Source organism: Oryx dammah, unplaced genomic scaffold, assembly GCF_014754425.2.
Source record: "Oryx dammah isolate SB20612 unplaced genomic scaffold, SCBI_Odam_1.1 HiC_scaffold_11163, whole genome shotgun sequence".
In the NCBI taxonomy this organism is placed as follows: Eukaryota; Metazoa; Chordata; class Mammalia; order Artiodactyla; family Bovidae; genus Oryx; species Oryx dammah.
Genome location: NW_024080556.1, coordinates 1776521 through 1795551, shown reverse-complemented (window position 1 = coordinate 1795551; position 19031 = coordinate 1776521). Strand labels below are relative to the sequence as shown.

The window sequence follows — 19031 nt, the reverse complement described above, 5'->3', positions numbered from 1 at the left end:
TCCTGATCACTTAATAAATCCCTCAGGTGTTGGGACAGAGAAAATGTGAGGGCTTGTCCGTGAAACCTAGGAATTCAGCAGAATCCATTCACTGAAGAACTTTTTAAAATTTCAAGCTATAATGAGTTTATCAGCAACATTTTATAAGGTATTAATTAGTTAGATCATAGGTTCTTAACTTTTTTGATGTCATGGAGCATTTCCACAGTGAAGCCTATAGACTTTCTTTACAGAATGGAACTTTTTTTGAATACTTAAAATAGAGGATTACAAAGAAAAACAATTATATTGAAACACAATTATCAAAACACTTTTTAATTGGATATATAGGTATATTTGATTCTTTATTAATATATTAAATAACAAGATCTAGAGATGACTCTTTAATGATAATTTTGAAGTACATGGCCATAGACAACATTCTGTGATATCTACAATACTAAATTGATTTGAAAATATGTGAGTTCTGCTGGGGACAAAGTCACAGGTATGTCTGGTTCTTTTCTGTTTACTGTTTATAGTCTTAATCCTTAAAAATGTTAGATTTCACTTAAAATTTTTTATATCCAAGTTCACAGAATTCACAATTCTCCCAAAGATCAGTATTATGTACAACAGTAAGACAATTAGACAGGTGCCATTTAATCTCTGTTTTAAATACCTCTAATGAAAGCATTTCATGTTTTATGAGTAAATTCACAATAACATAAAATGTTTTCATATAATAGCAAGGTTCTTCAGAGTTTTGAACTAAAACCTGCCACATTGTAATTAATACCTAATAATTATGACTTATCCTTTTGAAATAATAAATAAGACTGCTTCTTTGTCGATCTCAGACTCTTATATACTTGAAAAGAACTACCAAATTTTAACATAACTTTTCCTACTCTAATAAGTAGATCTAATTTCTTAAGCCTAAATGAGGAAAGAATTTTTAGACTTCCCTTCTAAATTTCATATGCCCTTCCTGAAATGGAGGGTTGAATCCCAAGCACTTGAGCAGATATTCAACAGATATTTTTGAAAACAGACCAGTTAAGAACACTATAAAACAACTACATTTAATATACTATAGCTATATTTTTTAAAAATCTAAAATGAAATTGTATTTTAACGCTGCATGACACTGTAAATCATTATCAATCTTTTCATTTTATGATGCAAATTATTAACTTCACACTCATCCTGTTATGTCTGGCAGTACTATATCTAAGAGTTTTGTATCATATATAAATTCATTTACCACAGATAATAATTAAATAAGGGACATTAATAATAATCTTAATTGGAGCCTTTATATGTAAGTATTAAAACCATAAGACATATACTATTGCCTTTATTTACTTTTATTTTTTTTCCATTACCTTAATTTTTGAGCAAAGTTATACTTGGCTAAATTCAGTAACTTGCCCAATGAGTAAGATGAAGCTGAGATGAAAACCCACGGTGCCAAAAAATCAACTAGTGAGCTTAACTAGAATACTATGTACTTTCCATTTCAAATATTCTTCTAAATGACTGTGTGCACAGGGGGAAAAAGTTAATACAAAGACATTGGAAAGTCCCCTGCAAGTTGGCACAAAACTATAAATAAAGTTTGTGATGTTGTTCACTTACTCTCAAATCAGGTGACAACATCATCTACTATACAACCGTATTATTCACAAAAACTGTATGTACCTTGTTATACTGTCAAATATTTCCCTTAAAAACAGACCTCAAAGAACAGTTTGCTGTTGTTACATCACAGTCTCAAATTCTATTATACAACTCAGTATCATTAGCAATTCCGATTTGTCAATGTAATCCTATTAAAAACAACACAGATTAGTTTGACAAATGCTTCAATTATAGCACAAAAGAGTATTTCTTTAAAAGAAATCAAAATTGTTTGGAGGAATCATAATCAGACTTCATTTTAACTTACATACATATTGATGGCAAAGCATCAGCATCTCTGTATTTCTGTGAATTTACAAATTCTGTTTCTTAATAAGGTGATTTTGAGGCTTATTTGAGAACTTTCTGAAGCTTCTTTGTGCAATTTTGCTTTAGCCACTAGGGATGGAAAGGTTCTTAAAAATACAGAATTAAAAATTATCAAGCCTTAATAATCACTTCAATTGTTCAAAAGTGCAAAAGTAAAGCAATTTTATGACAAGTGATCCAAAAAGGCCATCTTTTTTTCTGTACAGTACGATTAAGTATTATATAATTTGTAGACTATTATTATAAATCATTATCATAAGCTAATTAGCAACTACAAACTCTCCTTTTCCCATGCTGCCTTGGCTTTATTGAGGTTTTGCTCTTTAGTGACTGAAAATACGGAGAAATGTTCTCTGGTAACACATAGGTTAACGTATATAAAATTTGAGGAAGAAAAGCCATACAAGGCATAGAAATACCAATATTTTCTTTCATACAACATAAATAATATCATCTAAAAGAAAATGTTATTTTTAAAGCAATGTACATTTCTTAACCAGTAAATATTGATGGGTACCATTTATTTTGTGTAAATTATTATGTTTAACTATCACTCTCAGAATTTATTTAAACTCCACTTCTTAAGAATTTGAGGCTTTTAAAACCAACATGCAGAATACAATAGAATACAAATAAAAAATAAAAATATTAGAGTGAAGAAAAACTTAAATGCAATTTTATGTGTTGTACTTGGAGTTTTGGATCCAGCTTTGAACTTTTTGACTTCCCTGGTGGCTCAGACAGTGAAGCGTCTACCTGCAATGCAGGAGACCTGGGTTTGATCCCTGGGTGGGAAGATCTCCTGGAGAAGGAAATAGCAACCCACTCCAATATTCTTGCCTGGAGAATTCCATGGATGGATGAGCCTGGTAGGCTACAGTCCATGGGGTCCCAAAGAGTTGGACACAACTGAGCGACTTTAGTGACTTCACTCACTCACACTTGAACTTTTTAGCAACCAGGTTAAAAAGCAAAGAAGAATCAGTTTTTAAATTCTAATTATGAAAACAATGCTCCCATTCAGAATCTAAAGAAAACTCTTACTCAGTAATTTATTTGTGATGTTACAAATATAGAGATTTCTTCTACATAAAGAACTGCTTTCCTAAAATCTACATAAATCTAAGTCTAACTATGAAGTTCTATGTTTTCACATATTCCAAATATAAAATTTTGTTCTAAGAATAAGACTAAGTTATAATTAGAGCACCATCATTTAAAAAGCACATATTAAAAATTTTAACTCCTTAATAAACTCCTGGTTTTTAAATTAAGTTTAAAAGCACCAAAGCTAAATTATATTATACAATATGTAGATAAGACAATTCATGTGTTATTTATACATTTGGCATTTATAGTTATTTAATTTCATACAAAGATGGGCTCAATAAAGGACAGAAATGGTATGGACCTAACAGAAGCAGAAGATATTAAGAAGAGGTGGCAAGAATACACAGAACTGTACAAAAAAGAGCTTCACGACTAAGATAATCACGATGGTGTGATCACTCATCTAGAGCCAGACATCCTGGAATGTGAAGTCAAGTTGGCTTTAGAAAGCATCACTACGAACAAAGCTAGTGGAGGTGATGGAAATCCAGTTGAGCTATTTCAGATCCTGAAAGATGATGCTGTGAAAGTGCTGCACTCAATATGCCAGCAAATTTGGAAAACTCAGCAGTGGCCACAGGACTGGAAAAGGTCAGTTTTCATTCCAATCCCAAAGAAATGCAATGCCAAAGAATGCTCAAACTACCACACAATTGTACTCATCTCACACACTAGTCAAGTAATGCTCAAAATTCTCCAAGCCAGGCTTTAGCAATACGTGAACCATGAACTTCCAGACATTCAAGCTGGTTTTAGAAAAGGCAGAGGAACCAGAGATCAAACTGCCAACATTCGCTGGATCATGGAAAAAGCAGAGAGTTCCAGAAAAACATCTATTTCTGCTTTATCGACTATGCCAAAGCCTTTGACCGTGTGGATCACAAGAAACTGGAGAATTCTGAAAGAGATGGGAATACCAGACCACCTGACTTGCCTCTTGAGAAACCTGTATACAGGTCAGAAGCAACAGTTAGAACTGGACAGGGAACAACAGACTGGTTCCAAATAGGAAAAGGAGTATGTCAAGCCTGTACACTGTCACTCTGCTTATTTAACTTCTATGCAGAGTACATCATGAGAAACTCTGGGCTGGAAGAAACACAAGCTGGAGTCAAGATTGCTGGGAGAAATATCAATAACCTCAGATATGCAGATGATATCACCCTTATGGCAGAAAGTGAAGAGGAACTAAAAAGCCTCTTGATGAAAGTGAAAGAGGAGAGTGAAAAAGTTGGCTTAAAGCTCAATATTCAGAAAACAAAGATCATGGCATCTGGTCCCATCACTTCATGGGAAATAGATGGGGAAACAGTGGAAACAGGGTCAGACTTTATTTTGGGGGGCTCCAAAATCACTGCAGATGGTGACTGCAGCCATGAAATTAAAAGACGCTTACTCCTTGGAAGGAAAGTTATGACCAAGCTACATAGCATATTCAAAAGCAGAGACATTACTTGGCCGACAAAGGTCTGTCTAGTCAAGGCTATGGTTTTTCCAGTGGTCACGTATGGATGTGAGAGTTGGACTGTGAAGAAAGGACGAGTGCTAAAGCTGAAACTCCAATACTTTGGCCATCTCATGTGAAGAGTTGACTCACTGGAAAAGACTCTGATGCTGGGAGGGATTGGGCGCAGGAGCAGAAGGGGACGACAGAGGATGAGATGGCTGGATGGCATCACTGACTCAATGGACAAGAGTTTGGGTGAACTCCGGGAGTTGGTGATGGACAGGGAGGCCTAGAGTGCTGCAATTCATGGGGTCGCAAAGAGTCGGACATGACTGAGCAACTGAACTGAACTTTAATATGTAACATAAGCTTATGTATATTATATAACAAAGTATATGTTACATATTTACGTACGAAAATTTAGATTTAAAAGCATGCAAGTTAAAATAATAATTTATATATAATAGGTAAAATATACTTCACATATATATATTTTAGGGATTTTAAATTTATTCTTGGTTTAAATATATAATAGTATAAACAAAGACAGAGAGGAAGCAGGGAGTAAAGAAGAAGGGAAACAGAGGGAGAGGAATGTTTGTAACTAGTTTAAGGATGGAATATAAGAGGACAATTTTTGAAGCATATGCTGTATTTAATCTCTTCAACTCACATTGATATTCCTAACTAAAACTTTTTTAACTTTGTGCATGTGTACTATGACTTTAACATCTGTTTTCAGGTATATAAAGTTCAATATGTCAATGAATTATGTGCTTAGTATGATTAAAATAGAGGGAGGTTTATTTTATTAGATATCACATATATTATCAAGATCCCTAAAACTCTGTAAGAAATTAACATCACTCTTTTATATATCTTCTCATCTATACATGAAGAAAAGTCACTGAATGTCTTTTAAAAAAATGTTATTTGACTAGAGTTAGAAAATCTTCTATAGCTTCCTGACTAAACTACATGATTCTCTTTAAATTTTATAAAAGGCAAAGTTATGGGTTCACTGTATCACCCAAGAAGACATGCTGAAGTCCTCACCCTCTTCCTCAGAATGTGACCTATTCTGAAATCAGGTTTTCACAGATGAAGTGAAGCTGAAGTCATACAGGAGTAGAGTGGACCCTTAATCCAACTTAGCTGGTTTCTTTACCTGAAGAGGAGACCACTGTTAAGGCACAGACACACAGGGAGAAGCCAGCCCCGTGCCTACAAAGGCAGAAACTGGAGTGATCTACCAAGAGCAAGAAGGACCAGGACTGTAGGTGAGCACCAGATGCCAGAGGTGGCGAGGGAGGACCCTCCCTCGTAAGGAGACGCCATAGCCCTGCCAACGTCTTGATTCCAGATGTCGAGTCTCTAGAACTGTGAGGTAAATTTCTGATTTAAACCAACCATTTTGTGATCCTTTGTTACAGCAATTCTAGAAAACGAATACAGGCAAACAGAAGAGCAACATATTAAAGAGTCCAGAGAATCTTATATTGGGAGTAAAGAAGAAACAAAGCAATATTTTTGTTCACCTTTTAATCATTCTAAGCAATACTTCTGAATCATCTGGTTTATTTTTATTTTTGCTTTGTTAAGCAATAATTTGCTATATTACTTCCACATAGCTCTTTACTAAAAACTTTCTAGTTTCTACAACTTGTGACACAAATATTTTAAGATTGTATGTTTCAATCTCAGAGAATGCATACTGCTGATCTTTAAGCTTCAATCAATTAGTTCAAAAAGTGAATAAGAATGTAACACAAAATCTGAATGCAGACTGTCAGGGTTTAAATCTCAGCTTTACCACTCATTAAATATGTGACGTATATAAATTACTCATTCTCTCTATGCCATAGCTTCCTCAATAATAAATGCATAGTAAGTACTTTTAAAATATTAACAGTAACTGCAGCAATATAATTGTTTATGCTTGAAAAGAAGCTTTTAGTGTGTCTAAACTCTATTAATACTTTATATATTTTCTCCTGTAAGACATTCTAGGCCTCCCATAGAATCTCTCACAAGTTTTCAAAATTGTATTTTCTTACTACCATGAAATATAATTTGAAAATTAACATATTAGAAGTACTCGTCTTTTCTTATTTTTCACTTAAGAGTACATTGAAGAGTGTTTTATACTGAGAATACTGTTCCATTCTTCAGTGGAATATATTAACATAAAGCAGAAATTAAAAGCTATTTAAAATCATGTCACTTTTCCATATTACTTATGTTAAACATTTTTCCTCTGAATTCTATACTGACTATATCACATTAGCAGCTCTAACCCAAATAACATTAGCATATAAATAAAGTTTAAGATGCACAGAAATCAAAGGAAGTAAACAAAGGTTTCTATATTTATAAAAGAATGACAGATTAAAAAAATTTTTTAAAGAAATGTTCACAGTACAAAAATGATAGGTCCCACTACATTCACAATGATTAAATATTACCTATCTTTAGGAGCTGGGTCCAAATATTTACTGCCCAACAGTAGTTTCTGAGTTACCAATTTCCAGCTATAAAGTGGAAATTCAAAAAGCATGGACTCTGCCTTGAAATTCTGATTAGATACTAGCAAACTGAGTGATAAACACAAGAGTACTTAACCTTTCTCCCTCAGTTTCCTCATCTGTAAAATAAGCACTGTACTGTTAATGTACTGGAAGAAACAGATGGCACACCAATTTGAATGATTTTAGGAGAGAATAATAATGGAACTATTTACAAAGGTATGCAGTATATATGAAAATTTAGGGCAAAGAACAACAGAGGCTTCATTATCACCCATAGGCCCAAAGAATTAAGGGAGAGAGCCGACAGGGAGGGCTCTGTGGAAACGGTCATGTGATAAGAAATTAGCTGCTGAAGAATGCAGCCACTCTGGAGTGACCCTGTAGGAAGACAGCTGAATAAATATGTTCCTCCTCTGTTCCTCTTATCTTCTGTTAATGTTCTCAGAAGACCAAAACCAAAAGAAATGAAAGGTCAAGGTGGCCCATCCATGATGCAGGCTACCACCTAAAAGGATGAAGAAGGATGTAGAATAGGTCTAGAGGGAAAAACAAAGACAGGCAGGCCAGGTGCTTATCTCTTAAGTTTGAGGTTAGGCTTAGATGGTGATTCTTTTAAATTGCTTAGAATTTTACATGACACATAGTAAATTTTAGCTCTTTAGCATATACTTACTCTCACTTTCATTCTATCTTCTTCCACACATTTCTTCATCAATATATGAAAACATGAGGGGAGACTGTTCGATAATTCCCAAAGATTGTATTTTATATAAAAATAAAATATTAAAAAACCCCACCGAGATCCTTTATGGTAATAACATTTTAGCCTTATAAATAAGCCGTTAAAAAGCTGAACATTCAGGAAACCAATCAGTGAATATTAGAAATATAAACTTTTGACAATTTATGGGAAAGATATTAAAAAACTAATAAACAATATTTGAATTAATATAATACAGATGAACTATATCAAATAAAACATAAGATCATAAAATCCTTGCTTCTAAGGAACTTACACACAGAATGTGGGAAATATACATTCAATAATTATAGAGACAGAAGCACTCGAGATACTGTATATAAAAAGTCACATGGGAATATTATTTTAGAGGCTAGTAATGAATATATTTCTAGCTTTAAAAAAATATAACTAAAGTTTATAAAATTACTGTTCAAAAGAATTATTTCTGACGATTGACCACAATCAGACAGTAGGTGATGACGATCACTTGGGTAAAGGGAACTTCAAGAACTCATATGTTTCTTACCGTTTTCCTGGATTCATCTCAGGGAGAAAGAATTTATTCATATGACTAGTCATATTAGAGGACACTTTGGGGCCACCTTTGACAGAAGCTGAGACACTAAAGGTTAAAAATGTTTCATGGCTTTATTGTTCTTTGCCTCTCTTTTACCAACATGGCAAAGTGAAGAAGACAGCATTTTCATGTAGGTTTTATTGCTCTCTTGAGCTTCAGCACTCTCTTCTCTTTCATCTGATGCCTAATAAAGCCACTTAATAGGCAGATTTGGGTTAAAGCAAAGGACAAGAAAAGGACCCCACAGGTTTCTAGTCAGGCAAAATGCTATAGTCAAGCTTTTCACAATTTTGCTTTAGAGTATGGAACACAGCTAAATTAACCTAACCTAAGGTTACACTACTCTCCTTTGTCATTGCCCCTTATGAATACATCTCTTTGTTAAGGCCCATGAGAAAACGGTATGGCCACATTCAAAAAGGTATTCCTGCATCATTTGGTCCAGTAATACCTATCATTAGAACCTCACTTCCATTTTCATCGATGATGAGAATAAGAATAAATCTAATAAATTCCTTTCATGGGCTTCTCTGGTGGCTCACACAGTAAAGAATCTGCCTGCAATGCACGAGACCTGGGTTTGATCCCTGGGTCAGGAAGATGCCCTAAATAAGGGAGTGGCTACCACTCCAGTGTTCTTGCCTGGAGAATCCCATGGACAGAGCAGCCTGGTGGGCTACAGTCCATGGGGTCACAGAGATACAGTGTTGTCATTTTTATAAGATAGCCAACATGACAGTATATGATTAACTTATTAAATATATAAATTATTGTTTAAATTATTATGATATTTATAAATTATGACATGATATTTAAAGAGGGCTGATGAATATCTTTGGATTACTACCACCACTAACAGTAAGTTAATTTAAGCAATCTGATTTAATAAGAATGTTTCACTTTAAATATTAGGACTTACAAATTTAATTAACAAAATGAGGTAAAATTTTATTCTAGCCATAGTCAAACTAAGATTAAATAACGATGATATGTATACAGTGCCATTTCTTGATAGCTTTGTAAAGAAGGGAGGCTTACAGTGGTCTTCTCAAATTCTGCCTCGGATGATGTTGGTGACAGAGGACTTATGGGGCTGAGAGATGGAGAGCTCTCAACACTGGAGACATAGTCAGGATCAGGAACATATAAAACCTGAAAGAAAACATTCACATAAAGATTCAGTCAGACTAAATTAATAATCAGATGGTGTTCTCTAAGAAAACACCATTAACAATATCCTTCAGAAATAAATTTTTAAAAGTATCTTATTACTGAAATAATCTTTAACAAAGTTTAAAAAGATTCAAATTTAATTTAGATAGGTTTGATAACACAGATTGTGGGCGACAGTGACGGGAAACTACTTATAAACTATGGGTGTTCCTCTTAAAGGACAATTTGGGACAGCCAGCAAAGTTTAAAATGCACACATTCTTTAACTGAGCCATTTTATGTCTAGGACTTCACTTTATCGATATACCTGAATATAAAGAAAAAGATACAAACAAGAGTGTTCTTTACAGCAATGTTTACAATAGCAAAAAAAGCAGAAAATCTACAGTTCACTGTGTTTATTAAATCATAATAAAAGCACACCTTGTTTTATTGGCATCACCTTACTGTGCTCCACACATACTACGTTTTTACAAATTGAAAGTCTGGGGCAATCCTGAGTCAAGCAAGTCTATCAGTGCCATTTTCCAACAGCATTTGCTCATTTTCTGTCTGTGTGTTACAATCAGGTCATCCTTGAAATATTTCAAACATTTTACTACTGTTTGTTATGCTGATATGAGATCAGTGACTACTGCAAAAAAAACTATGACTCTCTGAAGGTTCAGATGATGGTTAGCATTTTTCAATAATAAAGTTCTCTCAAATTACGGTTTAAATCAAGGTATATACTTTTTTTATACATAATGCTATTACACACTTAACAGACTACAGTGCAGTGTAAATATAACTTATACACACTAGGAAACCAAATCATTCTATGACCTGCTTTACTGTGATATTTGCTTTACTGCAGTGGTTTGAAACCAAATCCACAATATTTCTAACGCATACTTATATACCAGTAGAGTGCAACATTCTAGATACATGAGAAAGTCTGAGACTGAGTGATGCATAAATAGAACATTTTCCCAGATCAAAATTATTTTTTTAAAAAAAGAAGAAAGAAGGGCTCGAGTATTTTTGGAAGGGTATACAAACTGGTAACTGCGGTTGCTTCTGGAAAAGGAAAACTTTAACTCTGAGATAAATTACCCTTAAAGAAGTTTGAATTTTTTATCATATACATGTACTGCTTTGAATATTTCTAAAAGCTCTTTAAAACTATATTTGAAAAGCCAATTTAGTTATTTTCAATAATATTAAAAATTCACATGGATGTAAGTGACATTTAATTGTCTCTTCTAGAACCAATATGATTTGTTCAAAGTACGCACAAAATTATTCTTTTAAATTAACTACATTGTAATGGACACTCTGTCTTAATAACCAAATGTTTCTAACCATCAATGCATTTAGAAAATGATACCTGTCCAGTAACAACTGCTCGGGAGAATAATTTATTTAATTGAACAAGTTCGTTGGGTGTTGTATCAAATTTCAGGGCTATACTATTCAAAGAATCCCTTGATTCAACCTGTTTAAAAGAAAAAGAAATTAATGTGTTAAATGAGAAAATCTAAACCATAAGGTTTAATGATCATTAATATGTCTATGGAACAATTTGATTAGTAAGTGGTGTATTTCCATCTTTAGAGATAGAATAGCTTGAGAAATTTTGCATTTATTAACAATTAGTCTCAATCTATTATCAGAGTATATGCTTTACCATCATACACTACAATTATAAGAAGTTATCTACTTCAAGCAATTTCAAAATACAAACCATAATTTATAAAACACAAGTGATTTTTATCTTACAAAAGCTTTAAAGCAATGTACTATAGTTTCTAAAAATATATATAACTTTTATAAAGTAATTTTACTTTAGCAAAGCATGTTGTATTAAACTTAAAATGCTATTTCTAGTAATCTTTATGTACCTAACCTGTCATTTAAATGGAAAAATTAGAAAATATATTCAAACCAAAGCTGAGGAATATGTTTGTGAATCAGTATATCTTAATGAATCATACTTATAGAAATCTTAAATTATGAGAATTGCCAATTATCCTGAAACAAAAAAGTCATTTGACTGGTCAACATATTCCTTTACAATTCTCCATAAATAAAGCATTACAAGAGCTCTGTACAGAACAAAATGAAGTGCAATTAAATAGTTTTACTGATAAAAGATTTACAATCTAGTTGGAAAGTAAGAAAGACAAAAAAGATTACATAAAAGATGAAAAGCAGTTTAAATGAAACAGCAAATACAACAAAAGCTGAGTAGAGATAAAGCAACATATTTGTTCCTAAATGTCCAAGAAAGATTTTATGGAAAAGATTTAAAGCTAAATCTTGAAGAAGGGGTAAGAATTTGAGAAGCAGAGAAAAGGGAAAAGAACATTCAAAGTGGAAAGAATAGAACTGACATATCAGAGATAGAAAAGTTACAAAACACATTTGTGAGATACTGTCTCTTCCACCTAAACCTTCCAGAGTACACTTATGAATTTATGATTTTTAGGAAGGGAAATAACTAGAGTTAAATCTCAAGAAAGGATGATATTAATAGGGTATTTTGAATTAGACTGTAATAGACTTTGAAAAATCAGGAAAAGTAGACATGAATGTGGGGGGGCTAAAAATATCCAATAAATATATATTTTCCTTTTAAGGTTTATAAAACCAAATTGATGCCAAAGACATGAATAAATAACCTAGTTCTGCTCCCTTCTGTGCAAACTTTCTCATCTATGCAGTGAGATGGTATTTCACTTACTTTATTGAGATAATGTATGTAAAAGCTCTCTGTAAACCAATTTTACTTTGCTGTAACATCTGAAAATTTAAAAAATTACTTTATTTCATATGAATTAATGCACATTTCATCTTCACTATTATTACTAATCGGGGTAATGAAGTAATTAAGAAAAACCCACCAATATAAAGCAATAAAGTTACGTGGCTCAGAGGCATCTTAGATTTATGGCAACAGGTCCAGGATTGATGAGACAAGAGAACTGATGCAGAAAAACCAATATACTACTACAGGAGTAGATCATCTTTAAAGTAATAAAAATGTAAAAGAGATTAAGGTATAAGATTTTCAAATAAGACTGAAGAGACTATAGGAATGGATTGAATGAGGTGGTAATACAGTAGTAGTTGTAGAATGTCACAGGTGTGAACATTTAATGAGCAACTGATGCTAAATCCAAAAATGCCAACTTGGATGAACAACAGACTGATGGTAAATGGAATAAAAAAGTAGGCAATGGGCAAGGATGAAGAAATAATTGGTGTAAGGTTTTCTATAGTTTGTTAAATATGAAGTTAGTAGTAAGAAATGCAAGCATCTAGAAAGGTAGAAATAGAAAAAAGTTTGGGTCTCACTTCCGATAGTAAAGTTCTTAAGATTTCCGATTAATAGAATGGAAATGGAAAAGTGCAAAGATACAAGGGACCACTCACATTTGGAATCAACAAGAGCAGAACCAGCAAAACAGGTGTAAAATACAGTATCCTGAGAGATTTGTTCCAGCAGTCCCACAGATATAAAAATCCACAGGTGCTCAAATCCCTTACATTAGATGGCACAGTATTTGCATATAACCTACACATGTCCTTCATATACATTAAATCATCTCTAGGTTACTTATAATACCAATACAATGGCCAGTAAGGGAAATTCAAGTTTTGCTTTTTGGAACTTTCTGGCATTTTATTCCCAAAAATATTTCAACCCATGGTTGGTTGAATCTGTGGATGCAGAACCCAAGGATAAAAAGGGTCAATTGTAACTGCAAATTTCAATTAAGCTTTTCCCCAAAGTAACGGTTCTTAAATTTCAATCTGCAACCAATAACACAAGTTTTATTGAATTACGAAAAAAAAATCGGTAAGCTCTTGAATTCAAAACCAACTAAAATGTCATAATTCTTCACAATCGTGTGATTACATATGTAGACAATGAAATGCCCCATGCCTACAGTCTTATGCCTTACTGAAACATCAAATTATACTACTTAAGAGTTTACTGTCTGAATTTATATTCTTAGTTTCTCAATTAGGCAGAGAAGGTATGAGCACACTCAGGTTTATAATATGTTTGAGAGAAGATTCTTTTGATAGTAGTAAATACATTTCTACCCCAAATTATGTCATTTCAAACCTTTTAAAAATACTTAAAATTTCAACTGTCAATTACACAGTTTATGAAAACAAAGTGTAACTCAAGGTTTTGATACTTTGTTCAATTTTTAGAATTTATAAAAACTAATCAAGACTCAAGCCAAGATTGGAAAGCTTTGTGATGACACAAATGTATAACCTACTATTTTCTTAATACAGATATGACAAAATATTAGACAAACTATATAGTTAGAACAACTGCTTTATAACATGTTAACATTATCTAACAACATTTACATTTAATCAAATAAGCAGCATACCACAGATTAGATTTCTTACTTTAGTTCTCCACAGTAACCAGAAATATGGAAAGCTGACACTAAGGACATTTTTGAGAGCCATTTCTAGAACAGAGAAACTTAGCTATATATCAGTGCAAATAATCAAATGAGAGAGGTTATTCTAGAAAATTAATATCAATTTGCTTTTTCCATATTCTGTCATTCTCATTCTCATTGCTGGGAATACAATGAAGATCACATTTTTTAAAAAGTACGTGCTTCCCTAGAAGCCCAATCTAATAAAAATCATTGTAGCACAGAAACTTTATCTCCCAGTAAACTATTATTTTATTAAATTTTCTAGAATTACCTTCATATCACACTTAATAAAATTTCTCTTTAAGAAAAAAAAATCCTAAAAACAAGTATCATTGTTAATAAAAGTTATTGACAGTGAAGTAGAGATTTTAAAAATAAGGCAATTAGCAACCCTTGTCTCATTTACAATATAAACAAAGAATACCTCCAATAAGTCTATCACAAACAGAAATCACCTTTTCCAAAACAATTAACTTACAGTATATTCAATAGTCCCTTTGGGTTTCTGAAAAGACATTCTTCTCCCATCTTTTTTGTCTAGGGTCTTCTTTTGGCCAGTATCTGGAAAAAAAGATGATGTAAAATTCTATTAAATTATTTTCCCTTTCAGAGTAATTTAAGGGCAGTTAAATAGAGCTGAGGGAGCAAATATTTAAAGATTCACCAGGAATACAGCTTGCCACCTAGGATTCTCTGCTCTAAAATACAACCAAGTATCAAAATAAGTAAATGTACTTCCTTCCCTGGTAGGTTTACAAACTGACCGGTATGAAGCACTACAATAACTGGAAGTCAATTCAAAACCTAAGGAAGGAAGGAGACAAGATGGCAGAGAAGTAGGTGGATATGGGGCACATCTCTCTCCATGGATATATCAGGAACACAGAAGATCAGATGCAAAAGATCATGCGGAGCACGAGCTGAGGCTGGCAGGAGTCCCTGACCACCAGAAAGGAATATATAAAGCCACACAAAACTCAGTAGGATGAAGGAAGGAAGGAAAAAAGAAGAGGAGAGTGAGCAAGGTCAGACGTGCACCCAGCAGGTGGGGAAGCTGAAGCAGGGGTGAGACCCCCACATTTGGGGCAATCAGCTGAGACCGAGGGGAAGCATTCAAAACTGCTGGAGAGTGAAGCAGCTGATATGTGACAGTCTGAATAGAGTGAGACCCACACAGACAATCTGGGACGTGACCCTACACACCCTGGACAGAAACGTAAGTCCACCAGAACGTGTGATGGCTGGGAACTGGAGTGTAGGGTTTGGAGAGCAATCCCAGGGCGAGGACTGCTTTTGACTTCAGAGAGATGGCAGGAGGAGACAGGAGAGAATATGGTGGCAGGGAATGCTTTTGAAGGAAAGCTTGGAAGCCATGGAGGCAGGGTACTACTGCTGAGTCACATGCAGGGTGGGGAGTCATCACTTAAAAACTTGGAATACAACTACCATATAACCCAGAAATCCCACTATTGGGCATATACCCTGAGAAAACCACGATTCTAAAAGACACATGCACCCCAGTGTTCACAGCAGCACTATTTACAATAGCTCGGACATGGAACCAACCTAGATGTCCATCGACATATGAATGGATAAAGAAGTTGTGGTACATATAAACAATGAATATTAGTCATATAAAGGAACGAATTTGAGTTAGTTCTAGTGAGGCAGATGAACCTAGAATCTGTTGTACAGAGTGAAGTCAGAAAGAAAAAAACAAATATTGCCTATTGACACATATAAATGGAATTTAGAAAAATGTTACTGATGTAACATTCGTAGGGCAGCAATTTGTAGGGCAGAGATACACTCACTGAATGCATTACTACAAATAAAGCTAGTGGAGGTGGTGGAATTCCAGCTCAGGTATTTAAAGTCCTAAAAGATGATGCTGTTGAAGTGCTGCACTCAATATGCCAGCAAATGTGGAAACTCAACAATGGCCACGGGACTGGAAAAGGTCAGTTTTCATTCCAATCCCAGAGAAAGGCAATGCCAAAGAATGCTCAAACTACAGTACAACTGCACTCATTTCAAATGAGAGCAAGGTAATGCTCAAAATCCTTCAAGCTAGGCTACAACAGTATATGAAACAAGAACTTTCAAATGTACAAGCTGGATTTAGAAAAGGCAGAGGAACCAGAGATCAAATTACCAACATCCGCTGAATCAGAGAAAAAGCAAAGGGATTCCAAAAAAAAAATCTTCTCTGCTTTACTGACTATGCAAAAGCTGTTGACTGTGTGGATCACAACAAACTGAAAAATTCTTCAAGAGATAGGAATACCAGACCATCTGACCTGCCTCCTGAGAAACTTGTATTCAAGACAAGAAGCAACAGTTAGAAACAAACAAGGAACAATAGACTGGTTCCAAATTGGGAAAGGAGTATGTCAAGGCTGTCAACTCTGGGAGACAGGGAAAGACAGGGAAGCCTGGCGTGCTGCAGTTTATGGAGTTGCAAAGAGTTGGGACAGGACTTAGCAAAAGAACAACAATAAAAACTTAGATACAGAGAACAGACTTGTGACACAGTGGGGGAAGGAGAGGGTGGGATGAATTGAGACAGTAGCAATGAGAGAGTAGATTAACTGAGAGACTAACATACATATTAGCACATGTAAACAGACAGCCACTGGCAATTTGCTGTATGATGCAGGGAGCTCAACTGGGTGCTCTCTGACAACCCAGAGGGGTAGGATGTGGTGGGAGGCGGGAGGAAGATTTAAGAGGGAGGGAACATATGTATACCTATGGCTGATTCATGCTGATGTATGGCAGAAACCATTACAATATTTAAAGCAATTATCCTCCAATTAAAAAAATAAATTGAAGAAACATAACTGTCAGCTGAAAGGAAGTTATTAAAAAGTAAATAAGGAAGTTATCAAAAAGTAAATTAAGGACTCAAAATTTATTAATTTAGTAAATTAAGTTATTACAAAGTAAATTAAATATCTTTCAACACATCTAGTCCTATTATAATAATCTATATTTGAAGATTTATTATTATTAACCAAACCAAGTCTGAGGCATGTAACATTAATCTTCACAGAGGAAAACATCTCTAGTTCTAATACAATCATAGTTAAAGACAAAATCTTCACTATGGAGTTATATTAAAATAATGTATTCTTTATACATACCATGAAGTAGATTAAGATATGCTTTCACATATAAACATACTTTTTATGCACTCCATTTCAGACAGAGTGCCAACTATTTGTCACTTGCTTATCAAGATATTTCATTTGAACACATCATTACCACCAAGTTTATAGTATCTGTTTTAAATTCTGTATTAGTGTTAGCTTTCTCATCTGTACTTCATGTAACAAAGATTGCACAGAACTGATAAAATAGCGCTCCTATCTAAACAATTTTAAATAAAATCAATCTCTAAAAAACTAATAAACTCAAAACTGAATAAGATCATAAACATAACAAGATGTTATAGTTATGCTCAATTTTTACAAGATTAAAACAGTAATTTTCAAAGAAAAATTAGTTCTACCTAAGCCTAAGGAATTTAGAAAATATCTTCCTCTTTGTTCTCCCTCCATCCAATCTTAATTGATATTTTGACTATACTTGAGTTTGTTTATATGTATCTAATTAGCTCAGTTGGGTGAATGGTTCTAATGAAGCATTAACAATGATAAAAATAAAGTTCGAATCTCAAAAAATCCCATTTAGCTCTACAGTACTTAAAAAGGCTGTCCTAAAACCTTCCTGATCACCCAGGTTAAGGCAGATCTCTACTACTAGTCATATAGTATCTTTGTTTCATTCACAGTATCTGGCACAGTTTTAAGTTTCTTTTTAAATCTCTTCCACTAAACTGTAACCTATAAAACACCGTACTTAGTTCCACAATGACTCCTCAGTGCCTAACAAAGAGCCTAACACATAGCAAGCATCAAATTTGAATCAAATAATGTTTTGAAGCTACGGCTTAAACTGTACCTAGAACTGCCACAATTCTTACAGTCATTTTGTTTTTTAAAGAAAAGTGGACCAAGAAGAAAAATATATACTGTTTGGCTGTAGAAAAAGGGGTGTTTTCCTAAAGTTATGCTGGGAATGAAAAATGGTATAATTCTTAGGGAAAGACAGCATTTTTTCTTTTCACAATACTCCAATTTTTCTCCATTAAATAACATATATTTAAGTTTGTTTTTTGGGATAAAACATTGAAGCTATTTTAAAATACATTTAAAAAATTAATTTCTTTCCTCTATCTCATTTTGCAATTTAAAAGCAATGCAAGATATAATTTCAGATTACTTTTAACTAATAATATATATCCTTTCATGATTTCAGGAGTAGATGGTCTGCATTTGCTTTGTATAGTAGTATTTTTTTAATCTGTGAAAGAGTTCATTAAAGATCTAAAAGAAAGTGTTACTCAGTCATGTCCGATTCTTTGCGACTCAAGGGACTGTAGTCCACAAGGCTCCTCTCTCCATGGAATTCTCCAGGTAAGAATACTAGAATGGGTTGCCATTCCTTTCTCCAGGGTATCTTCCTGACCCAGGGATCAAACCTGGGTCTCCTGCATTGCAGGCAGATTCTGTCTGAGCCACCAATTACAATTAAATTTGCAATTGCAGCATCATTTTCAAAAGTTTACCATGGAGTGCAGTTCAGAGAAAGAAAACTAATATATCAGCTTTCCGTAGCTTAAAGTTTGAAACAAACTGAAAGCACTCACTTTAATAATATAAAATTATAATAAAATATATTACAATGTCTTATTATAAGTTCTAAAATTATTTTAATAACCAATATTAAAACATGTATTAATATATGTAAGTACCAGAGCACAATGAAATACACTAATCATTCTCTTCGATCAATACAGAAATATAATCACAGTATTTGAGAGTTGAAAGTGATCACACTGGTTATGTAGCCCCGTTTCCTATTTGTTAACTTTATACTCCCTTTTAAAGACAGTTGCCAGTAAATATGAATCTGGATTGGGAGTATGAAAAAGAGAGGC

The 19031-nt window shown here is 33.7% G+C and overlaps 1 protein-coding gene across 9 annotated transcripts in view; it reads right to left on the bottom strand.

Annotated features, from left to right (window-relative positions):
• Positions 1–19031, bottom strand: part of LOC120860696 (oxidation resistance protein 1) — a 459170-nt gene that overhangs the window by 56841 nt on the left and 383298 nt on the right. For all 9 annotated transcript variants that reach the window (XM_040236445.1, XM_040236447.1, XM_040236452.1 and 6 more), the window contains 3 exons: positions 14505–14587; positions 10939–11046; positions 9435–9548 (listed from right to left, as the gene is read on the bottom strand). In XM_040236445.1, the coding sequence (XP_040092379.1) occupies positions 9435–9548; positions 10939–11046; positions 14505–14587 (305 nt within the window). The remainder of the gene's footprint in view (positions 1–9434; positions 9549–10938; positions 11047–14504; positions 14588–19031) is intronic.